Raw genomic sequence first — 24,032 nt, 5'->3', positions numbered from 1 at the left:
TCCCATCTGCAAGGAGGAAGCCTTATTAGCGATAGAACAGTGCTGCATGTGTGTGTGTGTCTCTCCCTCTCTCTCTTCCTCTGTAAAAGAGAGAGAGAGAGAAGGCAGCCGAGAATGGGGGAGGGGTAGATAGCATAATGGTTATGCAAACAGACTCTCATGCCTGAGGCTCCAAAGTCCCAGGTTCAATCCCCCGCACCACCATAAGCCAGAGCTGAGCAGTGCTCTGGTAAATTTAAACAAACAAATAAAAAAATACATATTCAGTGGGGGAAATGGGGCTGGGTGACTGAGTACTGAGATACATATGTCAAGTCCTGGGCTTGTTCCCCATTACCACACTTTTAAAAATCTGTTGAACTGAAAAAAAGAAGAAAGTGAAATATTTTTAGATTTCTTTTGCATCTGCAGGACTGCCCTGTAAGAACCAGAGTTGCTTCTTGTTCATCTTTGTCATCGCATGTGGCAAAGTGTGCACTATACAGGGTGACCTGTCTCACAGTCTCTCTGCTGTATCTTTAAGGATTTGTAGGATAAGGCTAGGACAGCACATTCTTTCAGAAAGGGTAAGAGGAGGATGGATGCAGAGAAATTCAGCACAAGCAACTGTGGTACCCATGCTCACTTTCATGCAAGCTCAGGCAGGGGTTTCTCCCTGGAAGAGTCCAAACTAGGCCAGATGGGACCAGCATCCCAGCAGGACACTTCTGGGGGAGGGAGTATGGCAAGGTCTGTGAAGGCAGAGATGACAGGGCCATGAAGATTAAATGAACATCCCTTAGCGGTTGCCAGCCCTGTTACCATGGCAACAGAGTGGTTCTAAGGAGCAAGAGTCTGCTAGCCAAACACTACTGGTTCACTGAGAGGACAAAACTACTGAAAATGTGTTTTTCCAATTCACCAGTGAAGAAATGTGAGGTGAGAAACAAGCCTTTATTGACTTTGTCCCTGAGACCTGGGGGCTGCTCGCTGCAAACACGACTAACGTGACTTAGCCTACGTTAGCTTACAGGACGCAGAGCAGTAGAGCAGCGATTAACGCCGCTCTGAGTCCCAGCTCTGGCTTGAGCCACATGTGAGGCTTTAATCAAGTCCCTTCTCTCTGGGTCTGTTTTCTCTTTAACAAAATAATGAAGTAATTATGTAATTCTGTAATTACTCTGTAATTCTGTGTACCACTCAGGTAAATTTCACTTCCTTTTTTTCCTTCTACCAATTATATGGAATGACTGGCATGGGGCAGGGGCTTCCTTTTAGTTTCTTTATTTAGGTTAGGTTCGTATACCATGATACACACAGATCTTTGCTGAACTTTGACAAAAACATACAGCTATGTTCTCCACATCCCTAACTAGATGCTGAGTATAATATACCTTGAGCCCTTTTCTGGCCAGTCCTCTCTCTCCAGAGACTACTGTGAATTTATTATTAGTATTTGTGGGAACTGGTTGGTATTTTGACAAGTGTCTGGTTGGTCAGGCTCTTTGTTCTCACATTTCTGATTCCAGAAACTGTGAGGACACCAAGGGACACTCTCGGCAGGCCTGCAGGACACTTACCCATGGTTCCGCAAGCTCTCTAATTTTCTGAGCCTCAGAGTCACTGACAAAGTCATGGAAGAGAATCATGTAGGGGTCCAGGTGGATGACCTCCTTCCGGACAGGCTGGAGTAGCAGATAGGGGCTGGAATTGGTCTCATAGGAACAGTAGAGACTGGGCACCTGGTAGTGAGTGGGCTGTGGGAAGACTAGAATTAGCATAGAAGAAGAGTCCAGCATCAGGAGCCAGTTTAGAGAAACCACAGTACAGACAGTCTAGAATGCAAAGCATTCAGAATTTGGTCATCCTGATGGTATTCACGTGAACTCTTATTTTTCTTTAACCTTGTCACTCTGTTACCCTCACACCTGATTCTGTCTTCTCTCATTAGCCAAGCCTGTTCACCTTTTCTCTTTCCCTGAGAAATCCTACCTGAGAACCCAGAGTCTGACATAATCCTTCATAGGTGTCTCTGGTCTGCAGGTGGGGCACATTGGGCCTCTGGATGACAGCCTCAGCTACCATATGGTTGGGGCCATCTGCCAAGAGCTTTTCATATTTCAAGACATTCCTGGCCATCCTCCTATTGTCTGGATCTGGGAGAAATCAGAGCAGGAAATAATACACATTAGCAAACTGCAGTTCCAAGAAGTACAGTCAAGGCTTCCTACAGCTACACTGTTAGCCCCATCCACACCGGTGTTAAGGCCCTCCATTCCCAAAAGTGGCCTATATTAATAAGAGTGAAGGCTGTGGATGGTGGCATACATGTCACCACATACACGGACCAGAGTTCAAGCTTCCATTCCCCTTTATATCTGGGGCTGGGGAGGAAGGTGGGAAACTTCACGAGCAGTTAAGCAATGCTGCAGGTGTTTCTCTTTTCCCCCTTTCTATCTTCCCCTTTCCTCTCAATTTCTTTCTGTCTCTATTTAAAAAAAGGAAAAAGAAAGTAAAAGAGTAAGTTGAAGGACTGGGAGGGGATTCAGCAATAGAGTACATGCTTTGCATGTGTGAGGCCCTGAGTTTGGCCCCTGGCACTGCATAAGATGACAGAGTAGTGTTTTGGTCTCTCCCTCCTTCCCTCTCTCTCTCTCTTTCTCTCTCAATGAAAATAAATAACTAATAATCAATGTTTTAAAAAAAAGTGAGGAGAGTTTGGCCTGGTATATCTGAAGGTGCAAAGGACTGTGGGGAGGATAATAGTACTTCACATTCTTTGACCCAAGATCATGAGGAGTGTAGCTCTAGGAGAGTGAGATGGTCAGTTTTCTGTATTCATTCATTCTTTTGTTCATTCACCCACCCACTCATCCAATAGATCTTCAATGAACATTTATGTAGTAAATATATCATCAGATGCAGTGCTTGAGGACAGACTCCTAGATTTAGAGTCTAATGGAGAAAAGACACATTGATCACTACTCACATCAAAATATGACAGGTACAGGGCTCTGAACCAATGTCTAGAGCCAAGAGATTCAATCTATTCTTCCTTGAAGAAGTAACATTCTTTTCCAACTTTACTTGATCCTTTAGAATTCCTAACTGGCCTAGATACAAAGCCAGACAGTATGGGACACGATGTTCTAGACTTCAGTTCTAGCCTAGGTTCCATGGGTTCTTAGGTCGTGCTTGTGCCCGTGTGTCGGGCTAGCTTCGCGGGCGGGAGACAGACGACCAGAGACTCATGGCTGAGTGGTAGTTCAGTCTTTATTCATGTGGAACGCAGCACAATCTAAGCTATCTCTAATCACAATCCTGTCCTTATATATACTCGCCAAGGAGGGTGGAAACAGGATGTGACACAGAGAGGGTGGAGCAAAAGAGATTGGTGAAAATCAGGGTGTATTAGGAGAGGGGGCGGAGCAAAAAGACATCATGAACCAGTGGGGATTAAACCAATGCCCTAGAGGCAGGGTGGTGCTTAGTTAACAGTGGTTTATGTAAATAGAATACAGTGTTAAGCAGGGGGGATTAAACCAATGAAACAGAAGGGGTTTTAGAAGCAGAATTAGAAGCATACCAACAAGCGTGTTGGCTGAAAGAGGGTCTCGTGGGCTGGCAGCTACTCATGGCCTGTGAGTTACTGTGCATGACTTTCATGGCATATCAGAAAGTGGTGCTATGCTGCTCTAATGTTTCTAAGGCAACTTTCTTGGAGGAGTTCAGCATGCTGCTAATCTGCCATCACTGCCCTGGCAAAAGGAGGAAATCAGGGGACAGAAACTATTATCCTTTCTGAAATGTGAGGAGAGAGAAAATTTGGGAGTATGGAAAATAAAATATTGCAAAGTCAGAGATGGAACCAGGACTCTCCATTTGCTGCATCCTACTTATGCACCTGCAACTGAGTTCTCTGGAATGTGAATGATTTTAACATATCAAACACAAATAAACGGGGTGTGTGTGTTATAATTTTGCCTGCAGCATTAATTGCTCAGCAACTTCCTTGTCTTACTGTTTGCCAAATTGCCAGAAAGAAGTAATGTTATTAAGAGGATTTATTAACAAGTGACAACAAAATATAATTGAAAAGTCTTGCATGTAATATTTCATAAATATTAAAACAAGACATTGATCATGTACTTACATTATCATCTAAGGATCTTATTAGAGAAAAACCTGCAATGCCATCTACCACCAAAATTTTAAGCAAAAATATCCAAGCAGAGCTAAGGTAGAAAGTCTCCTTCCTATTTAACTTGTTAAATAAAAATATATAACCCAGTTGGCTTTAATAAATGAGTGATAAATTGGGCAGCATATACTCTAGTAATTTGAAGGTACTTCCCACAAGCTATATATATATCTTTTTTTTTTTTCCCCTCCAGGGTTACTGCTGGGCTCGGTGCCTGCACCATGAATCCACCGCTCCTGGAGGCCATCTTTTCCCCCTTTTTGTTGCCCTTGCTGTTGTAGCCTCGCTGTGGTTATTATTATTGCCATTGTTGATGTTGTTCGTTGTTGGATAGAACAGAGAGAAATGGAGAGAGAAGGGGAAGAGAGAGAGGGGGAGAGAAAGATAGACACCTGCAGACCTGCTTCACCACCCATGAAGCGACTCCCCTGCAGGTGGGGAGCTGGGGGCTTGAACCAGGATCCTTAGCTGGTCCCTGTGCTTTGCACCACATGCGCTTAATCCATTGCGCCACTGCCCGACCCCCAAGCTATATATATCTTATAAGATGAAAGGTCTTTTTTTTTTTTTTTTGCCTCCAGGGTTATCGCTGGGGCTCAGTGCCTGCACTACGAATCCACTGCTCCTGGAGGCCATTTTCCCCATTTTGTTGTCCCTGTTGCCATTTGCTGTTGCTGTTGTTGGATAGGACAGAGAGAGATGGAGAAAGGAATGGAAGACAGAGAGGGGGAGAGAAAGATAGACACCTGCAGACCTGCTTCACTTGCCATGAAGTGACCCCCCTGCAGGTGGGGAGCCGGGAGCTGGAACCAAGATTCTTATGCTGGGCCTTGCACTTTGTGCCATGTGCAGTTAGCCCGCTGTGCTACAGCCAGGCCCCCAAAAGTTTTTTTAATTTTAATTTTATTTGCTACACATGAAAGAGAATGCTTCATATAAGACACAAAGAAACAAGCCAGAGCACCACCAGAGATCAAATTGGAAACCTCAGGCACAGAAACCCAATGCTCTACTAGTTGAGCTCTAATATTTTCCCACCCTCAAGATGAAAAAATTTTATAGGCAAAAAGAAGACAAGAAAAGTGAAGAGGGAATTCCTGTAGGCTTAGGTATCGTACCCATGGGGAATGGAAAAAGATCATGTGGCAGATTATCTCATTTTCCTTTGGGGACTGGAAAGATGACCTCATTGGTGCAGATCAGAAAATTCCATGCTGACCACTTAGTGCTGCATCCTTTGGGAAGGTTGAAACTACAGACAGGTGTGGTAGTGAGTCTTAGTGTGTTTTGACAAGAGCCTCCCATTTTGGAACTGTCATTTTTCTTTCTAACAAACTCTAGTGCCTGAGAGAGGTGAAGCTGAACACTCCTCCTAATTGAGCAGGATGCCTATTTAAGAGCTCTGTTTAAACGGAAATAACTGATATTATGCTGTGCAACTCAGGCATCAAAGTTCGACATCCTCGAGGAAACACTCACGAAAGACATGTCTCTGATATCTGATTACTGTAAAAAATGGCGACTAATTCCTAGCACTGCTAAAACGGTATCATCTGTTTTCCATCTACACCATGCCTCGGCCTCACGTGAGCTTAATGTGCAGCTTGGCGATACGAGAATCCGGCATGAAGCCCAGCCAGTCTATCTTGGTGTTACTCTCGATTGCACTCTGTCATTTCACAAACATCTCATAAAAACTGCAGCAAAGGTGGGCGCGAGGAATAACATCATTGCAAGACTGGCCAGCTCCTCATGGGGCGCGAGCGCTTCCACACTACGATCATCATCTCTGGCATTATGCTATTCCACTGCAGAATACTGTGCCCCAGTATGGTTCCGTAGCCCCCATGTCCACTTGGTCGATTCCAAATTATATTCCTCCATGAGGATAATTTCTGGAACCATCCGTTCCACCCCGGGTTCCATGGCTGCCAGTTCTTAGCAACATCGCCCCGCCAGATATTCGTCGGGATGCGGCATCATCTAAGTTCATTTCCCATGTCTACGCTCGACCGGACCTGCCAATATACGCGGATATCTTCGCCCACCCTGTCCAACGCTTGACGTCTCATCACCCAATCTGGTCCCCTACGCCTACACTGAACTTCTCTGTTCCAATCTCTTGGAAACAGAGTTGGCAGTCAGCTGAGGTAAAGAACAAACACCTCATCACAGACCCCTGCAAGCGTCAGCCCGGCTTTGACCTAGCACGTTATGATTGGGCCCTCCTCAATCGCTATGGAACAGGCCATGGCCGGTGCGCCGCTATGTTCCATCACTGGGGAGCCAGAGACGACCTGAACTGCCCCTGCGGCTACAGACAGACTATGACCCCCATAGTCAACGACTGCCACCTCTCCAGATTCAAAGGAGGTCTCGAAACTTTACATCAGGCTCAACCTGATGCTGTTGACTGGCTATTGAAGAAGGGCAAATGCTAGAAGAAGAAGAACTGATATTATATCTTTGTAAGTAGCCAAAAGGGAATCGTCTTGCAGTTACTCTTGCACACACAGGCTCACTGGCTGCAAGCATTAAAGATCCCAAGTCTGCTTCCAAAACCCAGGTCTTTAAATGTCTCTGAACAAATTTGGATTTCAATCCTGGAATTACTCTCTGGTGAAGTAACACTAATATTCTACTGATTGGGGGCAGAGAAAAAGGGACAGGTAAGGGCAGGGGTAGACAGCATAATCGTTATGCAAAGAGACTCTCATGCCTGAGGCTCCAAAGTCTCAGGCTCAATCCCCTGCACCACCATAAACCAGAGCTGAGCAGTGCTCTGATAAAAGAAAAGAAAAAAGAAAAAGGACAAGTAATATCTTCTTTGCATTTCCCAACTAATTTAAAATTTTCACTACCCTCACCCCACATTCCTCCCACCCACATGCATAAGTATGTATATAAGGTGTAATTTAAAATTAGAACTGTGCCTTGGACAGTGAATCAGAAAAATTAAATAAAAAGCTGAAGTTCACTTGCAGCTTTCTAGAGAGAGATTCTTGGTAAATCATATCTGTGACTTATCTTTTATCATTACGTACTGTAGAGGAGAAACTCTTGGGAGAGGCTGAGAGCATGTGAAACATTTCCTGCCTATGAAAAGAAAAGGATAAGAAAGTATTAACTACGTAGAGGATATCTCTCCTGGCCAAACTGTAAATATTCTTTTTTTGTTATAAAATATTCTTATGAAAAGTCACTGAGATTAGCCCAGACTAAAAATGAAACAAACAAACCAACCTTTGTCTTAATTCAGGTTTTGTAGCACTGATGCAAATCAGGTCTCTCAGATCCCTCATTTAAAAATGATTTTTTACCATTCTCACCAGGGAAAGCAGAAAAATTAGTGAAAATAACGTTTCTTTTTTTTTTTAATTTAAGAATTTGTTTATTTATTCATGAGAAAGATGGGCAGAGAAATAAAGAACCAGACACCACTCTGGCACATGTGCTACTGGGGATTGAACTCAGGACCTCATGTTTGAGAGTCCAATGGTTTATCCACTGTGCCACCTCCTGGACCACATGAAAATAACATTTCTTGCAGAGTACTATTTTGACATATCTTGTTACTAAACAATATGGAACTATGAAAACTAGTATAAGGGTAACTTGTTCTCCAGGCTCAATACTTCATGCCATCTATGAAGTTGGTGGAAGACAAAGGAAGAACTAAATCTGAACTATCTCCATTATACAGTGATTAGCTTTCCTTGAAGCTGTTTGAACCTGGGTTACACATGATCAAAAAAAAAAAAAAACTAGGGATTTCCCAGGCCAAGTGCGGGTTAAGTTGATATACTGCCTGCCCTAGGTACTATGGAATGGTGAGCAACAGACAAAATCCTCCTGACAATTTCTTTCTTTCTTTCTTTCTTTTTTTTTTGATGGCACAGTGAATGAATCAACAGACTCTCAAGCATGAGGTCCTGAGTTTGATCCCTGAGTTTGCATGAGCCAGAGTGATGTTTTGGTCCTCCCCCAATAAATAAATAAATAAATAAATGAACAAACAAAATATTTTAAAATACATTTTAATTATAACGGCAATGATAAGCACATTGTAAACTTGAAATAGACTAAAATGTTCCATTACAACCCAGGAACCCTAAGCAATTTGGGTAATATGCAGAACTAATATAGCTATAATAATATTTTCATATCCTATTTTGCTCTATATTGTTAACAGGGATATTTTAAATATCTATCATATATATATGTATATATATATAACATATATATATATGACTACATAGTCTTCAGAGATAGTATTTTAAATTGTTATTTACTTTTTATGGTTCAGGGCATTAAAGATATGTGATAACAAAATAAGTAAATAAATATTATAGTAGTAAGAATAAGATGTGGAGATTATAAATCATCCATAATGCTTTTTTTCTCCCAACAATTTTTTTCTAATATTTATTCCCTTTTGTTTTATTGTTGTATTTATTGTTGTTGTTGTTATTGATATCACTGTTGTTGGATAGGACAGAGAGAAATGGAGAGAGGAGGGGAAGATGAGAAGGGGAGAGAAAGATAGACACCTACAGACCTGCTTCACCACTTGTGAAGTGCAGGTGGGGAGCCCGGGCTTGAACCAGGATCCTTACTCCGGTCTTTGCACTTTGCGCCACCGGCGCTTCACCTGTTGTGCTACTGCCCAACTCCCCATAATGCTTTTTAAGAAAATATTTATTTTATTTATTTATTCCCTTTTGTTGCCCTTGTTGTTTTTATTGTTGTAGTTATTATTGTTGTTGTTATTGATGTCATCGTTGTTGGATAGGACAGACAGAAACGGAGAGAGGAGGAGAGAAAGATAGACACCTGCAGACCTGCTTCACCGCCTGTGAAGCGACTCTCCTACAAGTGGGTAGCCGGGGGTTTGAACCTGGATCAGTTCAGCGGTCCATTAACGCTTTGCGTCACATGTGCTTAACTCACTGTGCTACTGCCCAATTCCCCCCCCATACTTTTTAAAAACCGTTTCAAGTGTTTTTTGTTTTTTTTTTAAAAGGTTCTTGACTATTGCTCTATATTTTTTTGATCAGAGCTCTGCTCATTTCTGGCTTATGGTGGTGCTGGGATTGAACCTGGGACTTTGGAGCCTCAGGCATGAGAGTCTCTTTGCCTAACCATTATGCTATGTATCCCCACCCAACAATGTTTTATTCTATTACTGTGGCATTAAAAAATAATGGGTTGTTAAAAATATGTATTTCGGGGTGGGGGAGATAGCATAATGGTTATGCAAACAAACTCTCATGCCTGAGGCTCCAAAGTCCCAAATTCAATCTCCCACATCACCATAAGCCAGAACTGAGCAGTGCTCTGGTGTTTCTCTTTGTCTCTCTCTGTCTGCATCTCTCTCAAAAATAAAATAAATAAAATATTAAAAAAAAGAAAAAATATATGTTGCAGGAGCAAAAGAAGTGGAGCTGAGTCTGAAGGTCATTAAGGAAGACTTCACAAAATAGGTGAAATCTGAGCTATGTCTTGTAAGATGAGTAAAGGTTACCAAGACAGAACATAGCTGGGGGAAGGAACAGTCTTCCAGTGAGAGTGTAGGCACAGTGCCAGTACTGAAAGCCCTATCTTTCAGGATAAACTGCTTTTGTTTTTCTTCTCTGAGTCTCCATTTTCCCCTTTATTAAAATTCAATTACTCCTTGCCTTTTGTTGCACCACAGTAATTCATTCTATTTTAGTTTTATCATGGCAACTAAGCAGAAGAGTTAGCAAGAACAGCCTGGGCCTTCCATGAGAGGAACAGGGCCATTGGCAGCACTGAGAAGAAATGCTTTTGCTCAGTGCATAAGTTTGAATCACTCATATCCACCACTCAGGAAACAAAAACAAAAACAGTGGAGGGGGGGGTGTAGATGCTTTTTTTGCTTTGGAAACTCTAGGAATTGGCTCGGTAGTGATTTTTCCAGCTTGTTCTTAAAGACTCAACACTGGTGAGTAATGGATCTCACTGTTCTAAAAGATGGCAGCTCCTGTATTTAGGAGATTGAGCTTCCATGTGAGCACAACCAGATGCAGATCAGCAGGACAGGGCCTGGAGGTAGCACTGAAGCTGGTCCCATAAACCTAAGGAGTTGGGCAAGGGTAGATAGCATCATGGTTATGCAAAGAAACTCTCATACCCGAGGCTCTGAAGTCCCAGGTTCAATCCCTAGCACCACCATAAGCCAGAGCTGAGCAGTGCTCTGGTAAAATAAATATAATAATAATAATAATAATAATAATAATAATAATAATAATAATGAATCCTAAGGAGTCAACTCTGTACTGGACCCTAGTCACACTGCTACAGTTGGACTCCATTGAAAACAGGAGAAGGTAACAATCAATGTTTTATTTCTCGAACACTGGAAATACTGTGGCAGAGTTTGTGAACAGTTATGAGTTTGCCTATGAATTCATTAAATGTGTGTTGATACAGCTCTGCTGTTACAGTTGAGAGGCTGACTCCTTCCTGGGCTGTGATGATCTAAAGGTAGTCCACACATTGCAAAGAGCACCAGTATGAGAACCAGACACACCTGAGCTCTAATCCTGACTCTATGAACTTTGTGACACATGAAGTTTTGGGAGATTCAGTTAATTCACCAAATACGAAAATAATGAAATAACTGTCTTGTTGGGAAGATAAAATAAATGGAGACAGGAAACTGTAAGGCAGATATAAAGCACCTCACTTATCCTCATACCTGGAAATAGGCAAAGGCCAAATAATCCAAGGCATCCTCTAGACTTGCCTCGTCCTCTGTGTTCCAATCTCCGTACGATCCTCGGAAGAGACTGACAGCTTCCTCCAGCCATGGGATGGCATGGTAGTAATCACCCATGTCATAGGCTACCTGTAGGAGACGTAAGTACCATCACCTAAAGTCTTGGTCCACAGGTAGAGGAAAGAAAATGACCAAGAGGGAGAGGGACTTTGGGTACTAAAAAAACATGTTTGCATTTCAAATTCACTTAAATTCAATTTATTAAGTATCTATTATATACAAAACTTTGTACTAGAAGTAGAGAAAGCCCAAAAGGTCTAGCACAAAAAGAATTTATAATCTGGGGAGAAGAGACACATGACCTCAAGTAAGTAAACTCTGGGCAGAATAGTATGAATTTTCAAAGGAAATGCACATAAGATGCTGTGGAGATAGACAGAAAATGAGCCTTGCTCAGAATTCCCCAAACCTAGGAATTAAATGAAGATACGCTTAAAAAATCCAAAACCCCTAAAGAAAAGAGTGGATCAGAGAAAAAAAAAGCAAGCAAGCAAGAAAACAAGCAAACAAACAAACAAAAACCCTACCAAGGAGACAAGTCTGAGCTCTGCTTAGGCAAAAAAGTCTCCTTAGAATAGTCACTGTTTTGAGTCTATGCTTCGCATAAACTTAGCCTTTGAATTTGCCTTATTCAGACTGTTGAAATCCCAGGCCAAGGCCAGGCAGTAGGACACCGGTTAAGCAAACATAGTATTAAACACAAGGATAGTAAAGAAATGAAAGACAAGGAGTCCGACTGTAGTGCAACGGGTTAAGCGCACATGGCGCAAAACACAAGGACTACCCTAAGGATTCTGGTTCCAGCCCCTAGCTCCCCACCTGCAGGGGAGTCGCTTCACAGGCGATGAAGCAGGTCTGTAGGTGTCTGTCTTTCTCTCTCCTCCTGTATTCCTCTCCTCTCTCCATTTCTCTGTCCTATCCAACAACGACGACATCAATAACAACTACAACAATAAAACAACAAGGGCAACAAAAGGGAATAAATAAATAAATATTTTAAAAAAGACAACTATCAGATGGTTTCACTCATATGTGGAATCTAGAAAACACATGAACTTGCAAAAAAGAAAAACGGAATCAAAGTCTCTAATAAGACTGTGAGAGCTATGGTGGTTATTGTTAGTGTGGGGGCACAGAACTTTGGTGGTGGATGTGGTGTGGAACTAAACCCTGTAATTGGACAACCTTGTAAACCACTATTAATCACAAATACATTTTAAAAAGGAAAGGAAAAAAATTTAGGTTATTTATCCTTTCTGAATCCCAGGATCTTTTCTGGAACATGAATACTTTCCACATTTCTAAATTTGTTGCTGCGATTAGAAACATATCAGATCAAGCTATAGTCATTTCATCCTCAGGAAGCTGGCACCAGATAATTCACCTTTTCACTGGGTGTTGTTACCTTGCCAACTTGAAAGCAGTCATCCGCTGTGAGGGAGAAGAGCCGTCTGGGACTATACAGGTCAGTGACCACAGAGCCGGTGACTCTCTGAAAGACCCCACGGGCAAGTCCCTTCACATTGAGCAGGTATACATCCTGCAACCGCATGAGGGCCCTCGCTGCTCCCTCCAGGTCCTCAAAGGCTGGCAAGTCTTGCTCTACCTTCTCATAGCCATCCTTCAGAGCTGTAAAGGTCATCACATTCTTAACTCATCATTCGAAAAACCTGGAATCACTTGTCTAAAAAGACGCAAACACCTGTTCTAGTACTGCACAAGCAAAGATGATTTCCCTCTACATGAGAAACAAACACTCCAGAGTGAAAATCAAGGTTTCTGCTCTCATCAACTTGTCCTAGCCTGTCTGTCTCCAGCAATCTTGCCTTTAAGGCAACAACTCTTCTTAATTCTGCAAAATCGACAGACTTCATAAAGTACAAAGCAGAGTAAATCAGGATAATGGTTTAGGGGCAGATGACACTGTAGTTGCAACTTATTGACACATTATTAGATATTATCTTCTCTTTTGGCAAATTATTTTAATGCAGATATATCAAACAACAAATATAATTCACGCATTTATAAAAAACCAAAAGAGGGCTGGCAAAATAGCTCACGTGGACAGTGTGCCACATTGCCATGTGCACAACTCGGCTCTGAGCTTGGCCCCCACTGCTTTGAAGGAAGCTTCAGTGGTATGGTGTCTCTTTCTCTCTATCTCTCTGCCTTCCTGTCTCATTCATTGTTTTTTCTTTTTACAGGAACTTCAGTCAGCACAAATACATATCAGGTTACTACAACCTAGTAAAACAACCTTCAGATATTGATAGCTAATTCATCAGTTTGGAAACCAAGAAGACAATGTTTTCTGCCTGTATGTAAATAGGATGACATAATCTATACTTCTTCATAGAATTGTAATAATCGGAACAATGGATAACAAATTGCTTTCTACACAAGTATGTTAACAAAAGAGCCTAGCTTTTAGTTATATTTTTGGTGATCTCTAAGGAAACCATTTCATTATCTTTCATCATAGCTTTTCAAAATCCATCTCCTTTCCATTAACTCAGGAGATAGGTTCTTCCCTTACTCTCCAGTCTTCCCCTCGTTACCTTGGATATTCTCACTGGCCTCCAGGCTGTGGACCACATTCCTCCAGTCAGACTGTAGGCGTTTGATAAGAGTGAATGCAAGCAGGGGGTTAGACACAGGGATGGCCGAATCCTCATGCAAAGAAAGCACCTTGTCATAGAATCTGAAAGAAAGGGGTAGAATGATCCCTACTGATAGAACTTAGGAATGCTGACGTTATACACAGGGAAGGGTAGCATGGTCTGTAGACATTAAGAGTAGTTAAACCCGGGGTGGGGGAGGGAGTAGGTGGTACACTGGCCTATAGTGCACATAGTACGAAGCACAAGGATCCTGGTTAGATTCCGGTTTGAGGTAGCATAATGGTTATGCAGAAAGCTTTTAATGCCTTACACATTCACTTGAGGTCCAACGTTTAGTCCTTGGCACCACCACAAACCAGAGCTGAGCAGTTCTCTGGTGAAAAAAAAAATTAAGGCCTTTTGCTTTCCTGCTAAGTGTCACAACTCCTTTTATAATATACTAATGGGATTTAAAATACTGAAAATTACACTGATAGTAATAGGGCAGATTTGAATTCCAGTGCTGCCCTCTAAGGATCTTCTCCTTGCTTGAAAAGTATTAATTTCCAAAACAATATAATAACAACAGTGGAAGTAAAAAGCAAAGTGTGTACAAAGTGGAAAGAATATGGGCTCTCATGAATGTGTGCGAAGAACACCCGAACACTCCGGAGTCCTCTGGCAAGAGTGGAGAACTTCATGGGAAGAAAAGGACGCAAGTGAAGAATGGGGCGTCTAGGGGGTATTCGTTCCTTGTAACAAAATCTGGTTGAAGGATTTCTCAAGAGTTAGAGGGCCTTGGTTTTGACAGAGAGTCTGAAACAGATAATTTGTCCCTTGCTGCTTCCAGGGAACAAAGCAAAGGAAGGAGAATCTGGACCTGGGAGGCCTGGAGAGGACCTAGGACCCCTGCCATGTGCCAAGATCTGATCTCTTCCTCTGATTTCCAAGATAGGGTAGTTTGAGAGCAGTTACTTAAAGTTTTAAAACTAAGCTAGCCTCCAGGTGTTTTTTTAAAATTTCTTTAAATCACCCATTATTTCTTTCTTCAGCTCCATATGGAAGTACTTAGTGAAAGCTATTCCACTGCTAGACTAAGGCATTTACATGCAGAGACTTGGGCTTAAGTCCAGCCTCAAGAGTTAGTGTCCAGGAACAACTGAGGTTGGGTGAGCAATGATTTTTATGACAGTTGGATAGGGAAGAGAACTAAAATGTATCCTGACCCAGCCTCCAACTGACCCTGTTTCATCCTCTGTAAAAAAGCAGAACTGGTATAGCATAGAAGACCTCTTTGGATCCTTTCATTATCACCATTCTATTCTTTCCACTACCTTTTCCACAACTGAAAAAGAAATCCATTACTTTGTGCCTGAAGACTAATGTTTAATAAGCATCAGAGGAACCTGAGACATGAAGAAAAAGAGAAATGCAGAGAAAAGGTTTGTCCCAAATCATTCATCAGATCAAAAGCACTATTTTCTTGTTCTCTTTACATTTCTCCTTGAGTTATAGGGTCAATTTTTTTTTTCAGGCCAGTGGCTTGATCGCTACTGCAACACATACATCAATTCAGTGTTCAGAAATGCCATTTTTTTTGTTCCACAAAGAAAAAAATAACCTATCAAATGATATCTGAAGCTAGTTTGGAATCTAGATGCTGGCCTTGTGCCCAGTCTCTGAGCAAATATCTGGTTTCCAAAGACCAACTTACTGGAAGCTAAATTCAAACCTCAAGATTTTTTCATAGCTTTTTGCATTAACAGATGCCACTGAGAATGGAAAATCAGAACCTTTCCTTCAAGAATCTGCACATAAAATTTTCAGCCCAACATCTGATTTAAACATTGCTTGGACAAGTTATCCAGCCACAATACATGAAGTATTTTAATTCAATATGCTTCTCCTTTGAAACTCAGGGATGGCCATGTCACAATGATTCTGAAACATTCTGAATGCTTATTTTTTAGTAAAGAAATAAATGCTGCTGATACTTCTCTTTTACAGTTAAAAATATTAACCAACTGCATATGTATTATATTATATTTGATATGCTATATTAGTTTATAACTATATAGACTCTATATAGTATAATTTTTATTCAGTAGCTTGGGGCAGGTGTTATTCCAATTTCACAAAAATATTTCATTTAGAAATTCAAAGAATATTCAAAGAAGAATAATGAGACTGGACTCACGCCCAAGAATATTGTCTAAATTCAAAGAAGAATATAAGGATCACCAGATGGGAAGTACAGGAAAATGAACAGGAACTGCCAAGATTCTTGTTTTAAAAAGCACACATTTTTAAAAATATTTATTGTATTTATTCCCTTTTGTTGCCCTTGCTGTTTTGTTGTTGTTGTTGTAGTTATTATTGTTGTTGTTGTTGGATAGGACAGAGAGAAATGGAGAGAGTAGGGGAAGACAGAGAGGAGGAGAGAAAGATAGACACCTGCAGACCTGCTTCACCGCCTGTGAAGCGACTCCCCTGCAGGTGGGGAGCCGGGGCTAGAACCAAAAAGCACACATTTTTTAAAAGAATTTATTTATTTATGAGAAAGATAGGAGGAGAGAGAAAGAACCAGACATCACTCTGGCACATGTGCTGTGAGGGATTGAACTCGGGACCTCATGCTTGAGAGTCCAAAGCTTTACCACTGCACCATCTCCTGGACCACAAAAGCACACATTTCATTAGATTTTAGAGCACTGATTAGAGAACAGATGGTCTGCAAACATCAAACTAATCTTTCTGAAATTAAATGATCATAATTCATATGGTAAGAGAATCTAGAATTTTTATGGTTTTTAAAAAGTACACAAATTTTAATTTTATTTGTAAATATTTATTTACTTATGAGAAAGATAAAGGAGAGAATATATATAAAAACAACACTTTGACATATGTGATGCTGAAGAACAATCTTGGGACCTCAGGTATGCCATTCCAAGGCAACTCCTTAGCTGTGAATTTTTCTGGTCCTTATTACTTGGCTTCTCACAATCGTAGTTAATGTTTAGATTCACAAGTGAAACTGCAATAAGCATCACAAAAATCTAACACGTTTGAGCAAATATTATGTTCCAACTACAATGATAAATACCTTAACATAACACTTAATCTTTCCAAGAGCCTTATGAAGGTATTATTATCATTTTACAAATTAAAAGGAGTGCTTAAAGATAAAACTCACCCAGAGTCAAACTCAAGAATCCACGGAGTGGGGGCGAGGCGGTGGCACAGCGGGTTAAGCGCACATGGTGTAAAGCGCAAGGACCAAAGGACCTTTGTAAGGATCCCTGTTGGAGCCCCAGCTCCCCACCTGCAGGGGAGTCGCTTCACAGGCGGTGAAACAGGTCTGCAGGTGATTTTCTCTCCCCTCTTCTGTCTTCCCCTCCTCTCTCGATTTCTCTCTGTCCTACCCAACAACAACAGCAATAACAATAATAACAACAACAAGGGCAACAAAAATGGGGAGGAAATGGCCTCCAGGAGCAGTGGATTCGTGGTGCAGGCACTAAGCCTCAGCAATAACCCTGGAGGCAAAAATAAATAAATAAATAAATAATCACAGAGTGATCTGTTCAGTTTACCAAAGCACAGAGAGGGCTATTCAATTCCTAAGTCCATACTCATAACCACTATATATAATCCAGTTGCTCATAAAATCATCTGAAGTTATGGGGGTTGGTCTGGGCCCTCCCTGGCATATCAGATAAAGCAAACAGTTGGGACGTTATTGCAGGATGGGGAAATCAATAGAACTATGTTCTAGTCCTGGTTTCGTAATCTGCTACATACGAGATTGGTAATTTTGAATCAGGTATTCAACTTCAGTCTTTTTTTTTTTGCCTCCATGGTTATTGCTGGGGCTTGGTGCCTGCACCATGAATCCATTGCTCCTGGAGGCCATTTTTCCCAATTTTTGTTGCCCTTGTTGTTATTTTTATTGTTGCCATTACTATTGTTGTTGCTGGATAGAACAGAGAGAAATAGAGAGAGGAGGGGAAGACAGAGGGGGAGAGAAAGATAGACACCTGCAGACCTGCTTCACCGCCCATGAAGCGACTCACCTGCAGGTGGGGAGCCGGGGGCTCGAACCGGGATCCTTACTCCGGTCCTTGAGTTTCACGCCATGTGTGCTTAACCCGTTGCGCTACTGCCGCCCCCAACTTTAGTCATTTTTTTAATGACTAAATAAATGACTTCTCATTTACTAAGAGAATAATATGAGGGGGCTGGGCAGTGACGCAGCGGGTTAAGCACACATAGCGTGAGGCGCAAGGACCCGCTCAAGGATCCTGGCTCCCCACCTGCAGGGGGGTCGCTTCACAAGCGGTGAAGCAAGTCTTCAGGTGTCTTTTTCTCCCCCTCTCTATGTCTTCCCCTCCTCTCTCAATTTCTCTCTGTCCTATTCAACAACAATGACAGCAATAACAATAACTACAAGGGCAATGAAATGGGAAAAATGACCTCCAGGAGCAGTGGATTCATAGTGCAGGCACTGAGCCCCAGTGATAACCCTGGGGAGGGGGGCAGAGAGAGAATAACATGGCAGCCTGGGAGGAAGTACAGCAGATTAAGCACTAGACCCTCAACCATAAGGTCCAGAGTTCGATCCTCAGTATCCCATGTATCTGAGTAATGCTTTGGTTTTCTCTCTCTCTCCTTTTCTTCCTCTATCATAAATAAATAAGTAAATCTGTTAAAAGAGAGAGTAGTAAGAGAAACCTATTTTAAAGGACTGTGTGTGAGTGAGAACCAAATGAGAATGCTTGTGTATTACCTCCCTTTGTCATAAAACTATGATAATGGGGGGTCGGGCGGTGGCGCAGTGGGTTAAGCGCATGCGGCGCAAAGCGCAGGAACCAGCTTAAGAATCCCGGTTCGAGCCCCCGGCTCCCCACCTGCAGGGGAGTCGCTTCACAGGCGGTGAAGCAGGTCTGCAGGTGTCTATCTTTCTCTCCCCTTCTCTGTCTTCCCCTCCTCTCTCCATTTCTCTCTGTCCTATCCAACAACGAATTGCGTCAACAAGGGCAATAATAATAACCACAACGAAGCTACAACAAGGGCAACAAAAGAGGGGGAAAAATGGCCTCCAGGAGCGGTGGATTCATGGTGCAGGCACCGAGCCCAGCAATAACCCTGGAGGAGGGAAAAAAAAAAAAAAAAACTATGATAATGACAAGGGAATAAGAGGGTAACGGAGACCAGCATGCAGAGGGGACCCTGAAGAGCCGCTTTAAAGAACACTAGGAGGGCTTTCGTGTAAGCCTGCTCCCTGAGAGTCCCAGAGTTCTAACCCCAGCCCCTCTCCACCTGAGCCACCCAAATAAAGAGTTTAGTGGTCTGGGAATACCATGTGGATAGTAGGCAGAGTGTTAGTATATATAAAATCAAAGAGAAAAAGTCTGTTCTGTTTCTACCAGTGAAGTTGGACTCCAATGAACAATATCAAAATATTTTGTTCTGTAAACATGAACCATCATATATAAGGGTTTCCAAAGAATGACAAGAATTATTGAAATTATCCTAATTTTTTGTTATGGCTAGTGCACATATACACTTAGGTGATTGTGTATAATCATGCTGTTTCTAAGTAACAGTAAACTTCAGTATGCACACAGATGCAACATACACACATAAGAACATGTATCAAATTAAATCACTATTCAGTCACAATTGAGTAATAAGTAATAACAAGATCTCTCACACATTTCCATATACAAACTAACCCCTCTCTACATGGGCTCTTTCACACACAACACTGTCGCCCACACCTCCCCATGTACAGCAATATTAAGATTACTGTCACATACACTCACAAGTAGGAAGTACATACTGAGACAGTCCTCACATCTCAGCCCAGCGGAGGCTCACATGATTTCAGTATAGAATTAATATGTCCATATGGCATTGTGGTCAAACCACTATTTCTCACATTGTGGATTTCTCAGTGTCCCACGATGAGAAGGCACCACACATATTCATAACTATAGAAGGCACTACACATATTCATATCTATATGTAGTAATTTCTCTCACAGTTTGACACTGATAGTGCATGATTACAAGGTCTCAGTGTTGCAAGAAATAGTTCATTGTGTGGTAAAACTATATTGGCTGATCTTCTGTCTGTGTGTGCTAGTTTCCTCTAACTTCAAATACAGATTTACCGAATGTTTTCTTGGTTTCAAATAGTTTCACATGCTGATATCATGCCCGTTATTACTCTAGTAGAAAATGCGCACATGTATAAGAAAAAGAGGTAACGGCCCTGTCTGATTAAAGATCAGGATACCATAGGGTCTAAGCTCCTTGAGGGCAGGGATGGGTCTTGTTCACCATTTCATCCCCACTACCCGGGGCAGTGCTTGGCTCACAGAAAGCCTCAAACATATGCACTGAATGAACTGACGCTCTTTAAGCATTGTCCGCTGTGACCCGGACAACTAACTACTCTCTCGCATACACAGTTGAATGTTCATAACGTTGTACCCATCCAATTGCAATGATCCGTGAGTCTCCTCCATGATCACATGCTAACATCAGGTCGTCGCTGGGTCACACAGGCAGCACACGGATGGTTACACATTTGTCACCGCATTCTCTCTGACACAGAGCCTGGAGACCCACACGGCGCGGTGCGGTGCCTTGTGAAGTCCTACTTAGCCTTGGAGCCACTCCACCACGTCCCCAGACTGTAACTGCTTTGCTGTGTGACACTGGAGCTGGAGTGTCGTGTGGGCGGCAGCATCTTGGGGCCATGCTCAATTCAAGCCGCGGGTGTCCCGGGATCCACTCAGGGTGACTGCACGGCGGCGAAGAACCGCAGTCACCCCAGATCTCGGCCCGGGCTGGCCCAGACCCGTCGGTCGCTCGCCGCGCAGCGCCCTCACCTGGTCAGGTCCCGGAGCCGCGCCTCCTCCCCGCGCAGGTAGCGCCGCAGCAGCCCCAGCAGCCGGCGCTCGGGCGCCAGGGCGCGCGCCACGCTGGTCAGCGCCGAGAACGTGTCGCCACGCGCCGCCGCCCGCGCCGGCTCCCCCGCCCGCAGCGCCAGAAGCGCCAGCACCGCCGCCAGCCGCGCCGCGGGGCCCATGGCCGCCTCTCGGTCTTCCTGCCCGCCGCTCGGCAGCCCCGCCCCCGACTCGCCCGGCTCCCCCCCCCCCCCCCCCCCCCCCCCCCCCCCCCGGCCTCGGTCGCCCACCTTCCCGCCCACAGCGCCGGGAGGGCAGCCTCCTTGCTCCGCTCCGCTCCGCTCCGCGCTTAGAGACGCTGAGGCGGGAGTGTGGCGGGGCATGAATCCACTGGCCCACAACTGCACAGCGCCACCCTCTACATGCCACACACACACGCACACACACCACACATGCTACCACTACAGACATACCACACATCACATACGGACACCAAGTACACATACGTTCACCACACACCATACACACTGCACGCCACACATACGACCACATACACCACATCACACACACCACACACTACACAGCATATACACATACACCACATCACACACACCACACACTACACAGCATATACACGCACACCATATCAGGTACACTTCCTCCCTCATACATATATCACACAACACATATGAACACCTCATACACTCAGCACACACAACACCAGGCATCCCACATGCCACCATATATACACCACACCATGGCTAGGGGATGAAAATACAAAAACCTTAGGAGGTTCTGAGACCATGAGAGGTGTGGACAAAGAGGTCTGAGAAAACTGAAAGGGATAAAACACCCCAGATTGGATAAGTGAGCTAGCTTCAAGAATCTTCAAGAATTTTGACTGAAGGTGATGAACTAGGCTGTTGTGGTGAGTGCATGACAAATCTGGACCATAGACTCTAAAACTATGGGTCCTGGTCACTGATCTATGCGCTGTATCTTATGATCACTTAATCAAACAAAAATAGGTATTAATAGACCCTACTATACTATCTATATTTTTACCTTCTTTCCCAAACAGCTTCCATTCATTCACTCAACAAACACTTGGTACTTCTGTTACTGTGCTGAGGACACAGAGAAATTGGATCTATGAATCCAGATTCAACCTTGGATTCAGAAATATGAACCACCAGTCAAAAGGACTAGCAGGGAAGGAGGGCTGTGTAGTGAGGCAACACTGCGGAAGGAGCCCATGTGCCTGCAATGGTGGTAGAGAGGGTTTCACAATAAGGCCATGTGTGAAGCTCCAAAGGGAGGAAGGCGTTGTGAGAAAAACAAGGGAGGAATGGATGTTCTGGCAGAAGGTTCCTGTGTGTACCGAGGTTTGGAGATGGAAAACAGTCTAGAAATAATGAAAGGCTTCTTGTGGTTAGCACTGTCAAATGTGCTTTGCATATGATACTACGAAATTTAGCCTGCTTTCTGTGAAAATTCAATAGAAGTTTCTAAGGTGGTGTTAATAGAAACCCTGTCAAGCCCATTAACTTTTAGGCCCACTGTGAGACAGCTCTGAGAGACAATAGCTCTGTCACCAGGATCATGATTTTTTCAGGCTTCTTTGACCTGTCCCCTTTCCTCCTTCTGTTCCCCTTTACAGATGTTGATACGAAATAAACACCCTGCACTTCAAAATCATTCTCAATATCTGGAGAATGCAGTCTGTAACATCAATGCAATCAATATGCAGAGCTAGTAAATATAGAACAGGGACCTGGACCCTAGTAATGGGGATCCAGATTCCATATATATTTTTTCTTTTTGAGGTATAGTTGACATATGCCAACTTGTTAAAATTCAGGCATTGGATATTTATATGTATTGAAAAAAATTTGTCATAATCAGTCTAGTTAATACCATAACCATAGTTGCATTATTGTGTGTGTATGTGTGTGTGTATGGCAAACTCCATGCTCTTAATCTTCTTTTCTTTTTTTCTTTTTTAAAGGTTTTATTTATTTACTAATGAGAAAGATAGGAGAGAGAGAGAGAGAGAGAAAGAACCAGACATCACTCTGGCACATGTGCTGCTGGGGATTGAACTCAGGACCTCATGCTTCAGAGTCCAGTGCCTTAGCCACTGTGCCACCTCCTGGACCACCATGCTCTTAATTTTTACCACAGATTTACCATGAAGCTTTTAGAGCTTAGACTTTAAGGTCCATAGTTTGGACAAAGCCTTTCTTAGAACTGTTTTCATGCATGGGGTATGGGGGAAGTCGAACGGTAGGTAGCGCAGTGCAAGGACTGGTGTAAAGATCCTGGTTCAAGCCCCCAGCACCCCACCTGCAGTGGGGTCGCTTCACAAGCAGTGAAGCAGGTCTGCAGGTGTCTATCTTTCTCTTCTCCTCTCTGTCTTCCTCTCCTCTCTCCATTTCTCTCTTTTCTATCCAACAACAATGACAGCAATAACAACAAGAATAATAACTACAACAACAATAAAAAAAGTGGGGGGGGGAATGGCCTCCAGGAGCAGTGGATTCATAGTGCTGGCACCGAGCCCCAGCAGTAACCCTGGAGGTAAAATATATATATATATATTCATGCATTCGTAAAATTTTCTAAAGAAAACTGCTTTAAGCAAAAAAGGAAGGCAGCCATACTCACCACTATACCACCAACGCTATGCTAAGCACAAATGGTTAAATAAAGTATTTCTCCTGACTTCTCCACCATACTTTTCCTCATTACACACTCCTTATAATGGAAATGTTAGGGTGGTCATGGGTGTGAATTTGTACTGGAGTAGTCATCTTGCTCTGCTTTCCATAGAATTTTGGGATTATGATAGAATAATCCCTCCCAAATGTCCTAATTCCCACAACCTGTCACTATTTTGCCTTACAGGGCAAAAAGGACTTTGCAGGCAATTACAGTAAGGATTTTTGATATGAGGAGAGTATCTTTGTGGCCTTGATGTAATCATAAGAGTCCTTAGTGGGGCGGGTAGATATCATAACGGTTATGCAAAGACTCTCCTCTCATTCCTGAGGCTCTGAAGTCCCAGGTTCAATCCCTCCACACCACCATAAGCCAGAGCTGAGCAGTGCTCTGGTTAAAAAAAAAAAAAAGAGTCCTTAGTAGAGTCAGATACTACCAGTAGCAGTGCACCAGACTTGCATGCCTGAGGTCATGGCAGTCTTAGGTTCAATCCCTGACACCGTAATATCCCGCAGCTGAGCAGTGCTCTGATCTTTCTAGCTCTCTTTTTTTTTTTTTAAAAAAAAGATTTTATTTATTGATGAAAAACATAGGAGAGAAAGAGCCAGATATCGCTCTGGTACATGTGCTGCTGGGGATCGAACTCAGGACCTCATGCTTGAGAGTCCAGTGCCTGAGCCACTGTGCCACCTCCCGGACCACGAAAATAAGTAACTTTTTAAAGAATTCGAATGAGATATGACAATAGAAGCAAAGTCGGGGTTTTAAAGATGCTAGATTGCTGGACTGGCAAGATAGCTCACCTGGATA

The 24,032-nt window shown here is 42.9% G+C and overlaps 1 protein-coding gene across 2 annotated transcripts in view; it reads right to left on the bottom strand.

Moving 5' to 3' along the window:
• Positions 1 to 20,792, bottom strand: part of P4HA3 (prolyl 4-hydroxylase subunit alpha 3) — a 38,389-nt gene extending 17,597 nt beyond the window's left edge. For both annotated transcript variants that reach the window (XM_060176835.1, XM_007520245.2), the window contains exons 1-7: positions 20,484 to 20,792; positions 13,541 to 13,683; positions 12,388 to 12,611; positions 10,902 to 11,051; positions 7,225 to 7,276; positions 1,972 to 2,135; positions 1,560 to 1,736 (exon numbers count right to left, since the gene is read on the bottom strand). In XM_060176835.1, the coding sequence (XP_060032818.1) occupies positions 1,560 to 1,736; positions 1,972 to 2,135; positions 7,225 to 7,276; positions 10,902 to 11,051; positions 12,388 to 12,611; positions 13,541 to 13,683; positions 20,484 to 20,683 (1,110 nt within the window). In that variant the 5' untranslated portion in view covers positions 20,684 to 20,792. The remainder of the gene's footprint in view (positions 1 to 1,559; positions 1,737 to 1,971; positions 2,136 to 7,224; positions 7,277 to 10,901; positions 11,052 to 12,387; positions 12,612 to 13,540; positions 13,684 to 20,483) is intronic.
• Between the last annotated feature and the right edge of the window lie 3,240 nt (positions 20,793 to 24,032).

Source organism: Erinaceus europaeus, chromosome 17 (assembly GCF_950295315.1).
Source record: "Erinaceus europaeus chromosome 17, mEriEur2.1, whole genome shotgun sequence".
Classification (NCBI taxonomy): Eukaryota; Metazoa; Chordata; class Mammalia; order Eulipotyphla; family Erinaceidae; genus Erinaceus; species Erinaceus europaeus.
Note: the sequence above shows the minus strand (reverse complement) of the source record. Positions and strands in the feature narration are given on the sequence as shown.